We start from the raw sequence: 12076 nt of genomic DNA on the forward strand, positions 1-12076 counted from the left end.
AGAAAATAAGTAATGTCACCCGGAGGCGGCTCAGGCCTGGGTCACCAAAGGGAAGGCTCTCGGTTCACAACAAGCAACAAAACCTTGAATTTGATATGGAGGTTATTTTTAACAGAGCATACTTAATTTAACTTTCCATTTCTCAGGAAAAAGGTTTCTGCTTGGTTTTTCACTGAGTGAAAGATTATATAAAATTATAATGTAGCATGGACTCAAATCCTAGCTTATTTTACAAAAAATAAAATGGGCATTTGGTAAATAATTCCATTTATTTGCTTATTTTCCCTCTAGTCTTTTTTTTTTAGAATCAGTAAAATCTTAGTTGTAGTGTAAATGGACACATTGCCCTACCCCTAAATGTAATAAATAGCAACTTAAATCTTTTCTCAGGTAATTACTTAATCTTAACAGTCTTTATGTATAATTTATGTTTGGAATGATTGTATTGTATTTATTATCGGTTTGCTACTTCGACCCCTTTGCCCGGGTCACCAGCGGGAAGGCTCTCGGATCACCCACTGTACAAACCTCCAGACCCAAAGGATAGAGCAGACAGGGAGTTTATTGAAAAACAGAAAAAAAAACAACAACAAAGAAAACATGAAAAACATATTGAAATGAAAACGGCATCAGAATACTCTGGAGCCAAAAAAAAAAATAAATCGCAACACAAACAGGTAAATATAGGAGAGCTAATCAGGGTTAAATGGGAAACAAGCAAAGGCAAAAAGGCAGGAAACAGTAGATTCCATGTCAGAAAGAAGGTTTTATGTACATTATTTAATAACTGAGGTTCATTTCCTTTATGTAATGAGCCCCCAGGTGGTCCAGAGTCAGGATACCGCGCTCTCATTGCCTCGGCCCAGGTTTGAGTGCCCGGTCAGGAGTCTGGATAAAATTGGAGGGTTGCATCAGGAAGGACATCCATCATAAAAAAACATGCCAAATCCAAAAATTTGGACCACATTATCCGCTGTGGTGACCCCAAACAGGGAGCAGCCGAAGGGGAAAAAAAATTCTTATATGTAATGCATTTTTTTTTTTTACCCACTGTAATCTTTCAGTTATAGTTTTCTATTGGTAAGCAAAAACAGAATTAATATATTTTATAATTTGAAGGCTAACCCTGCTCGAACAACATTTCACACCAGAACTCTGTTTTCTTCCCTTAGTGTTTAAATCATTGCTTCTTCCTTCTACTTCTTGTAAAGTATATTATACAGCCCAATATTCTTCTTCTACTTTCGGCTTTTCAGCGAATCATCTGTTTCCACCTAACCCTATCCTCAGCATCTTCTTGCACCAATTCCCTTCATGTCCTCTTTCAACACATCCATATATCTCCTCTTTGGCCTTCCTCTTGACCTCTTACTTGGCAGCTCCATCGCCAACATTCTTCTACCAATATAACTACTCTCCTCTGTACACGTCCAAACCATCTCAATCCAGCCAAACTGATGTGCTCATTCCTAATCCTGTCCATCCTCGTCACTCCTAAAGAGAACCATCCTCATCTCTGCTACCTCCATCTCTGCCTCCATCTTCATTCCTCTTTTTTCCACAGCAGATCTCCATCTTTCCAGGTGTTCCTCCACTGCTCGATCCTCTCACTACAGATCACAATGTCATTCGCAAACATTGTCCACTGAGATTCCTGGCTGACTTCATCTGTCAACCTCTCCATCACCATAGCAAACAAGAAGGGATTCAAAGCCAATCCTTGATGTAGCCCCACCTCCACCTTGAACTCCTCTGTCTGGTGTATGGCACATCTCTCTGTTGTCATACTCCTCTCATACATATCCTGAACTACTCTGACATACTTCTCTGCCACTCCAGACATCCTCATACAGTGCCATAGCTCCTCTCTTGGCACCCTGTCATCTGCTTTTTCTAAATCCACAAAGACACAGTGCAGCTCCTTCTGACCATCCCTGTACGTTTCCATTAACATTTTCAGAGCAAAAATTGCATAATTTCTTGGCATGAAGCCATACTGCTGCTCACAAATATCCACTTCCATTTTTATACCTCTGTAGTTGCTACAATGCTGCACATCACCCTTGTTCTTAAAGATAGGCACAAGAACACTTCTCCTCCATTCCTCATCATTCATTCATTCATTCATCTTCTACCGCTTATCCGAATTACCTCGGGTCACGGGGAGCCTGTGCCTATCTCAGGCATCATCGGGCATCAAAGCAGGATACACCCTGGACGGAGTGCCAACCCATCGCAGGGCACACACACACATACACACACACACTCATTCACTCACGCAATCACACACTAGGGACAATTTTCCAGAGATGCCAATCAACCTACCATGCATGTCTTTGGACCGGGGGAGGAAACCGGAGTACCCGGAGGAAACCTCCGAGGCACGGGGAGAACATGCAAACTCCACACACACAAGGTGGAGGCGGGAATCGAACCCCGACCCTGGAGGTGTGAGGCGAACGTGCTGACCACTGAGCCACCGTGCCCCCCCCCCCCCATTCCTCATCATTTCACTCTCTAAAATCCTGTTGCACAATCTAGATAGAAACTCCAATGCTGTCTCTCCTAGACACTTCCACACCTCCACAGGTATGTCATCTGGGTCAACAGCCTTTCCACTCTTGATTCACCTCAGAGCCTTCTTCACCTCATCCTTTTCAATCTTTCCTATTTCTTGTTCTACAATATTCACCTATTCCTCTCGTTTTTCCCTCTCATTTTCCTCATTTGTCAGCTCCTCAAAATACTCCTTCCATCTTCTCTGAACACTCTTCTTGCCTGTTAGCATCTTTCCATCTTTAATCACCCTAATCTGTTGTACAGCCTTCCAATCTCTATCTCTCTGTCGCACTAATCTGTACAAGTTTTTCTTGCCTTCCTTTGTGTCTGGCATACAACTGATCATATGATTTCTGTTTGGCCTTTTCCACATCCCTCTTCACTCTGCGCTGCAATTCCTTGTAATCCTGTCTACTTTCTTCAGTTCTACTTCCCACTTCTTTTTAGCTAGCCTCTGAATGCTGCCCTGTGCTTCCTCATTCCACCAACCTGTTTCCTCGACTTCTTTTCTCCTTCCAGGTGACACACCTAGCACCCTCCTACCTGTCTCTCTGATCACTTCTGCTGTAATTTCCCAGTCACCCGGAAGCTCTTCCTGACCACCCAAAGCCTGTCTCAGCTCTCCTTCTCTTCTAACTCACAGCCTACTTGTGGCATAACCACTGATGATATTCAGCATCACCCCTTCAATTTCTAACTTCAAATTGATTACCCTGTCTGACACTATCTGGGCTTCGGACTGGCACAGAAGTCACTGGCTTGCAACCCCTGTGGCCCAAAATATACAGTTATACAGTATATCAAACTGTACTGAGTTTGGAAAGAAGGCTGTTAATGTGCAGAAAATGCAGACACTTCTGAGAACTCTGTACTTTTTGCTAGGTAGGTTGTTTATTTTTCTGTTATTTTTCTGTCATTGTTTATTGCTCTGTTGTGTTGGAGACTGGATACTGAAACTAATATTTTCTTTTTAAGAAATAGCGTTAATGGCACATAAAATGCTAAAATTCATTTGCATTTCATTTTATAAGACTTACTTTACTTAATGTACCCGTGTTACTGTTTCTTAAGTTTTGATATGTGTGACAATGAAGAGCAAGGCAGTGTGGATATCTCCTGTCATTATCCAGATGGATATCAGTATTCACCCATGTACTTAAGTCATGAATCTTGTGCTTATTCTGATGTCTTAATTTAATCTGAGAATGCTGAAATTGTTTTTTATGGAAGATACACTGCAGCAAACACGTTCTCTGCACTGAGTTTCTATGTCACCATCAGAGATCTCACGTTAAAGGATACTGGATTTTATTACTGTGGAGTGGATAAATGGGGATATGACATACTGACTGAATTAACACTTTCTGTCAAAGGTATATCTGACCAAATCTATGAATACATTCAAATAATATGCTGAATATATTGTTGATTTTAGTTAAAAATGTTTTTGCCCGTGCACCATATTTAAGAATATAAGAAGACTATTTGTGATCAGAATCAAGAAGTAAGAGAATAAATAGTGAAGTGTTTGTGTGTATTAAAGGCAAGGTCTCCGATTTTTGAGAAATGCTTCAGAAAACTGAGTCGGGCTGAATAATAAACAAAAATCAGAACAAAAATCAAAACAAACGTGTAGCCAATGATCAGAAAAAGGTGGTTTTTGTCACTTAAGTAAAGTTGGCTCTATATTTGTCAATATGCGGCAGAGAGAGTGTTCAGTGCGCATGTGTGACATTAGCAGAAAGCGGTTTTAGCATTGACAAGGAGGATAAAAACAAAGAAAGAAAGCGAAGAAAGGCTTACGATAAGGCAAGAAGTAGGACCCATGTTAATATAGGATCAGCTTTCCAGCACTGGAGAGAACTGAAGGAGCAGGAAGTTGGCCGCATATTCACAGATTGGAGTTTCCCGAGTCAATAACTCCTGAGCTAAACGCTGTTACTACACAAATAACACCTCTTTTCTATCGTAGTAATGTAGAGAGGCAGCTACAACCGCGTTTTGCTAGTAACAGCGTTTAGCTCAGGAGTTATTGACTCGGGAATCTCAACTTTACTTAAGACGCCGAGGCGATTTTTTCCTTCTCGATAGGTGTGTAACGTTGGTTTTGCGTTGTTTCACAGAACTAATATATGCCGTCATTTGCATGATTATGCTTGTGTGTCATTTTTGCTTGTTTGTTTATCTGCAATCGTTTTATTCTTTCCTTCAACTATGATGGACACATTTCTTTCCATTATTTGCCTGGGTTACGTATGTATGTGTGGGGCGGAGCTATCAATACAGGGGTGAGACCCATTAAAGATAGGGTCTCCAATGTTTGAAAGGCAATGTCGACATTTGAAATCCCCAAAACAAACACGCCCCTATGTATGTGTGGGGCAGAGTTATCAATACAGGGGTGAGACCCATTTGGGTTAGGGGCGTGTTTGTTTTGGGGATTTCAAACATCGACGTTGGCTTTCAAACATCGGAGACCCTATCTTTAATATATTTAACTTAAACTTGATTACTGAAAAATTAAGAGCAAATAAGAGAATAAGAAGAAATTGATTAAAATGTAGATTTTATTAATTCACAAAACATGCAAGTTATATTCAGAATGCAGTATCATCTTTTTTATTAGTCATTTACATTTAGAGCCTGCAGCAGAGACCATGCTTTAATAACATGCAGTGAAGCAGAAAAAAAATATGTTGAACAAAAACAAAAGTAATCAGCATACTAAAAATATACAAAGAAAAGATTTCTGACTTTATTACCCTAATGTACAGCATACAGTCATTTATGTTAATGTTCTCTAGCACTCCAAGGCTATGCTTTTTTCTAGGTTCTAAAATTCCAGTTGTGGAGAAAACCATGTTTTCACATTATTAAACAAGCCAGTAAATGTCTGAGCAAAACTTTGCCTTGGCTTCCATTTCTTCTCATGTGCAGCTAGTGGTTCTCCTCTCTCCACCTTCTGCACAATCAAAGCACGTTTTTTGATCTCCTCCAGCTCAGCAATGCGCTTTTTGTACCCTTCTTTAGCCGCCTGCTTCTCAGACTCAATCAGCAGTTCGATGTATTCTGGTGTGGACAAGGGGTCAGGACGGAGAGCAATTGCCTTCAGACGTGTCAAGCTTCTGGCAAGTTTATCATTCAACTTCAAGACTTGTTCTTGTACATCAATATATTCTTCTTGCAACTGCTGGATGATTTTCTCTATTGTCATATTTTTCCCTAAAGCTTCTTCATATTGCTTTTTTAGATTTGCGTATGTCCTTTTCTCTTTTACAGTTTCAGTTTCGAATCTGAATGACATGTTGTGATGCACATTCCACATGCAATGGCCAGGACACACTGTACAGTTGCCATTTTTCATTGCTGAACAACGTTCTTTATCTTTATCATTTGAATAAACACATGGATAATGGCAGGTGAAGTTGCAGCCATGACAATTTGTTACAAATTTTCCCCTTTCAATGTCAATTTTCTTAGACTTTGGTATTTCAACCTCATATTCAAAATTTTCATTCGCCTTTATGACATTCCGGTTCTGTTCCAGTACTGCTGCTGTCACTTTGATTTCCTCAAGTTTTTCCAAACCAGTTTGGATGAGTGGCTGCACTCCAGCTACAACCGCCTCCAGGTTTTTGCGTTCAGACAAAACCTCTTTTGTGAGCTGAAGACTTTTGGTCTCCATTGTCTCCAAGTGATTGAAGAATCGTTTCATGCTTCCTTTGCCCATTTTCCAGAACATTTCATCAAAGTTGTCTTCATCATCCAAGTCTCTATTCTGAGCAAAAAGTGCAGAATTGTTGAATTTGAAATGAAGGGGTGTTCCATCTTCCTTTTTTCCACAAGGGATATCAGCAGAATTAATGGCCTCTAGTACAGGAGGTTTCTGCCCGTCAGCAAATGTGATCATAATTGTGATATTGTTTGCAATGTCTTTTCCAAAGATTGAAAGAATAGCTTCAAAAATGTACTTCTGTGTATGGGTTAGTCGAGCTAAAGCTGACTGTACCACAAAGCAAACAGCATCAAGAGTAACAATGCCATCTTTTGCAGAGAAGAACTTTCTGATTTTCTCAGTGATCTCCTTGTCTTGTGCGATTCCCCTCGTGTCTCCAAACCCTGGTGTGTCTATGATTGTGAGTGAATAGTGAACCTGGAAGCCATTTTGATAGTGAATTTGATATGCTGTAACGTCTGAAGTCTGGCTCTCGGCTTGTGTTTTATTGGTTTGCTCATCTATCAGTTTAAATCTACATGAATCACTCCACTCCACTCCCAGAATATAGTTGATCATGCCATTAATGAGAGTGCTCTTTCCAGAGCCAGTGGCACCCATGAGCATTATGGTTTTGTTTGATTGAGCAGAATGACAAGAATGTCCAAAGTCTTTTTTGCGAAGAGCACCTCTTCCTGTGTCCCTCAGATTTAGAAGATACACTGATGGATTTCCATCACTTAGTTTAGTGTAGTTGTTATCATCTTTAACTTTGTTTTCCATATTGTTGCTCATGGGTTTACTCTGGTTGTTATCTGGGAAACATGAGAAAAAAAGAAATGTTAGAGTTCAGAAAAAAGATTGTAAACTTATTATGAAAGCATGCAGGAGAGTTTATTGAGGATCCTCTTTCATACATATGCCATTCACAATGTTCAAGAATTTCAGACAATTATTTTTACACCAGATCTGGAAGCAAAAACGTATATTGTTGCAAGTGCTACATGCCCACTTATAGCTAGGGAAATTGTTTTTGCACCCTTCCTGTCCATTATACATTTTATATTGGTCACTGTTTCTCTATTCACGCTCACTAAGTAAGGTTCCTCCATGGGTTGATCGGGCTGTCCGTTATCAATATTTTTAATGGATCAGGCACTCAAACAGGAAGAAACCTGCCAGGTTTTTGTTTCTGTGAAATAAATCAAATAAGGAGCAAATGCCAACCCATATATTTTTGTTGTGTTAAAGAAAGTAGTGTTAGGAATGGCATGATATGGTTTTCTTTGAATTCTAGTGTGAAATTATTATTCATATAATTACCAACATATTCATTTGTTATAGCATTTTAACTCTTACCAGCAGACACATAAAATTTCTCCAGATTTTGGGATGCCAGTATTCAGCACTGAATTTATTTAGGATCTCACACTACACAGTAGTGGTTAATGGCTAAAATAAAACAAGACACCTGGGGCTCTAAGAATTATGTTAAACCTAGTAGGCTGGGCAAAAAAAATGCTTTACAGGTATAGTATTTTGTGGCGGTTGTTTAACTTGATAGTAGTTTAGTTTACTTTAGTTATAATCTCCATTTTATCTCTGCAACATATTGTGGAGATGTGCGAGTGGTTTGACCAGCAGGGGGCGCACACCTCTCGCATTTCCCCATCACTCAGCTCACCAGCAGATAAACACAGTTTCAGGATACTTTACACAAAGTAAACCAACAGTGTCCTGACTAATTTAAAGCATTTTTAAATTCATAGTAATGGCACCCTTCCCAACTTATCTGAATTATTTTAATTCAAATGCCCTTGAATGTAGAATAAAGGCATTTGAAGGTAAAATACATTAAATATATACAATCAATATAATTAATCATATACAAATATGTTAACACTCTTTAGATCATGTGACTTACGAATTGTATTTTAGATATAAAATGAGCTGGAAATACCAGCTTTAGAGTCTTCCTAGTTATGATCTATAGATTATTTTGAACAGATTATCCCTATACGTTTTATACTACATATATCACATCAGTCAGTCTACAATTACAATTTATTTATAGTATCTATAGTATCGCTTCCCCTTTTCTCAATTTAAGTTTGTATTCTTTTTCCAAAAACGTGGAGACGCTTCCATTATTAATTAAATCTCATTACAGAAACATTTTCAGTTATGATTTTCTTTTTGAAATAACAATTTGTTTATTAGCGGGTATTTTTGTAATAGTTTATAATGTGGCTCATCTACCATGCAAGTCCATGTGAAATGGCTATTACTAAACTGGTGTGTAAAAGTCTGAGACCAATGTTGATCATGCTTTTATTTTGACATTCATTTTAACACAAAGGCTTTAGAGTGTGTAGTAGAACCAGAACTATTCACTATTTGTTAATTTGTATGAAGAAAGAATTAAGAATAAATTACATTCCTTATAAATGTAATTTATGTAAAATGTTGCGACAATCAAACAATAACAGCACAACTATATGGTTATGGTTGAAGTAAAGGCTCTCTAGATCATTTGTTAACGGCCAGCACATAAGGGGGTTTTATTTTGAAAAATGACCACTTCCGTTTGTTTCAAGTTTCAGCAGATTTTTATGTGCTGATCAAATCACAAGCTAACTCTGGCAGTAACAAGTAAAAAAAAAAAAAAAAACGTTGCTGAAAAGCTTCTTTGAAAATGAGAAAAGACCTAATGATGAGACAAGAATCAAAGACCTCCAACAAAAAGAAAGCCGCATTTAAAAAGAAACTACCCTGAGTCCTAAATGAACGTGCTAATTGCAACAGGTGATTGACATGTTCCAAGCCTCCTCTGTTTAATATGTAGCGACCAACTCCAACCAGGCCACAGTAGGAATAAAGTGCAGAATATAGAAATGTAATCATTTACATTCACATTAATTAATACAATGTCATTCAGTTCATTATATACAAAGCAAATGGTTAAAACTCTTTAAATGTATTATCCAACAAGTCACAATTTATCAGTTCATATTTACACAGCACTGAAACTGGAGACTTCTTCCATTTAAATAAAGATATCCTTTATACAATCAGAATTATACAGGGTTTTTTTGTTAGCTTTAGATTATGTGAGATATCTGATATTTAAATCCCTGTAAATTAGCTGTTACTATGTGTGTTAATAGAAGTGTGATTTACCTTGCAGTGCACCACTGTCAGAACTTCTGTTCAGTAAATTACACCTCGTGTCCAAGTAGAATTGAGAATCCAGAAGAGCTGTGGCAAAAATATCATTGAGCTTATTGGTTTAATTTCTTGACATTTCTCTATATTTGATATAGAGGCTCTGCCCTGGAAAATTAATGTTCTAATGTATCTTATTGAAAATAAATGTTCAGAAAAATCAAGGTTGTAGATGCTTTTAGTTATCTAATAACATGGATGAAACAAACTTAAAGAGTACTTACCTAGTAGGCTACCCACAATTCAAGGTATTCGTCTAGGTCAGTACATGCTGTTTATATAGACCACTTAGGACCCTCCCTTTTTGGAAAGTAACCAGTGTTTTTGCACTGTGCTAAACTGTTTCAGTTACATATGAGGTACAAAAGAAAGTTTCTGAACCACAATTCAAAATAAATTAATGCATAATCTTTTGTGTCATAAAAAGTACAAAGGTAAAATAAGCTGTGACTAAGCAGTGACCTAATAAATTTTAGACATTTAGACCCTCATCACAGAGACACTTAATGGACAACATATTAGGAAAAGGAATATGAGTGTTTTAACTGTCCAATAAATGTTAATTATTATTTATAAATTAACTAAACCTATAATAAATACAAAGTATTTATAAATAAATACAAGGTAAATACACCTATAATAAATACAAGGTGTATGATGATATTCCTAAAATAAGCTATGTAGGCCAGTGCACATTCAAATTTTAAACTTTCACTTTGAAATCCTTCCCTGTATTCACAGATTTCGGTGAAAGTGAACAGAAGCATGTTATGATTGTCTGTGTGGTGTTTGAGTTTTAGTTGCATTGTTTCGGACTTCAGTTTATCTACCAAATTTTATTTTCTTTAAATTAGCAAACTTAATCATTTATCTGTAATGAGTAAAAAGTAATAAAAATGCTACAATACATAGTGTAAATGTGTATATTTTAAAAAAGAAATTGAAAAGTTAGTGAGTGTCAAAACACTCATACTCACTCTCTTCTTTTTAACTGTCTCAAACTAACCTTGGTTTAATAAGGCAGGTTAGGGGTGAATCATTATTTTCACTCAACTGTAACTCAGGTTATGAACAGAGTTTGTTCAACTGTTCAAAATGAGTTTGTAATTATTTTCATTTTTTTTAACCCGCATGTTAAAATTTGTAGTATATTCACTAAAACTGCTTTGTAAAAGCTCTTTTTATACATTGATTTTGACTGCTGGATTATTTTAAATAAGAAAGCATATCTGATTTTGCTCACTGGCTAACAAGCAACAAAACCTTGAATTTGGTATGGAGGTTATTTTTAACAGAGCATACTTAATTTCACTTTCCATTTCTCAGAAATACTTTTATACTGGTTTAGATAAGATACTGTATACGTTTCTGAGAAATGGAAAGTGAAACGAAGTACAGTATGCTTTTTCATGATTTTTCAATCCATGGACTATCCAATCCTAGCTTATTTTACAAAAAATTAAAATGGGCATTTGGAAAATAATTCCATTTATTTGCTTATTTTTCCTCTAGTCTTTTTTTTAGGATCAGGAAAATCTTAGGTATAGTGTAAGCAGGCACATTGCCCTACTCCATATTGTAATAAATAGCAACTTAAACATTTTCTCAGGTAATAACTTAATCTTAACAGTCTTTGAGTTTAATTTATGTTTGGAATGATTGTATTGTATTTGTTATCGGTTTGCTACTTCTTGTATCAAGTGTCAGAAAATAAGTGATGTCACCCGGAGGCGGCTCAGGCCTGGGTCACCAAAGGGAAGGCTCTCGGTTCACCCACTGTACAGACCTCCAGAACCAAATGTAGGATAGAACAGACAGGAAGTTTATTGAGAAACAGAAAAAAATAACAAAAAGAACATGAGAAACATACCGAAATGAATGGAGAAATGTACTTCTGTGTATGGGCTAGTTGAGCTGAAGCTGACTGTACCACAAAACAAACAACATCAAGAGCAACAATGCCATCTTTTTCAGAGAAAAACGTTCTAATTATGTTGGCTTTGTAGAAGCCAACATTCTGATTTCCTTTATAAGCTTATTATTATTATTATTATTATTATTATTATTATTCTTAGCCACAAATTTATCAAGAGTAACTCGTCCTAGGGCTTTCGAGCCACATGCACCAAATTCGGATATGTCGTAGACCCTGGTCTGAAGTTTGTTGCTACTACTTTTCTAAGCGATCGGAATTCCGGCATTCCCGGTACGGAAGCTCAAAGTGGCCTTTTTTCGTATCCACTTCCATTATAAATTTTGGATTTTTATAACTCGCAAGTTTTCGAGCGATTTACACCAAACTCGGACAGGTTCTTTAGGACGTTACTCCGGACAAAGTTCCGGGCTCGGCGTTCCGACGGAACTTTCGGTTTTCCCGTAGTCGACGATGGAACGTCCCATAGACTTGAATGGGGAATTCCTAAAATTCCTCTAAGCTTTCACACACGCAGCGTGCGCAGAGCTCAGGCACGGCTTCTCTCCTGTGTTCTATGCAGTATAATAATAAGTAGAATCCCATAATGACTGCAGTATTGACATGAAATGTCCAAACCCTCAGTAGCCACTTTTTGCCAAAAG

At 37.4% G+C, this 12076-nt stretch overlaps 1 protein-coding gene across 1 annotated transcript; it reads right to left on the minus strand.

Annotated features, from left to right (window-relative positions):
• Nucleotides 1-5108: 5108 nt before the first annotated feature.
• Nucleotides 5109-9792, minus strand: LOC132853919 (uncharacterized). The gene is made up of 3 exons (XM_060881978.1): nucleotides 9724-9792; nucleotides 9455-9532; nucleotides 5109-7089 (listed from the first exon to the last, which is right to left on the minus strand). The coding sequence occupies exon 3, from the start codon at nucleotides 7067-7069 to the stop codon at nucleotides 5393-5395; it is 1677 nt and encodes a 558-aa protein (XP_060737961.1). The 5' UTR covers nucleotides 7070-7089; nucleotides 9455-9532; nucleotides 9724-9792; the 3' UTR covers nucleotides 5109-5392.
• Nucleotides 9793-12076: the final 2284 nt, after the last annotated feature.

The sequence above is a fragment of the Tachysurus vachellii genome, chromosome 11 (genome assembly GCF_030014155.1).
Source record: "Tachysurus vachellii isolate PV-2020 chromosome 11, HZAU_Pvac_v1, whole genome shotgun sequence".
Classification (NCBI taxonomy): domain Eukaryota; kingdom Metazoa; phylum Chordata; class Actinopteri; order Siluriformes; family Bagridae; genus Tachysurus; species Tachysurus vachellii.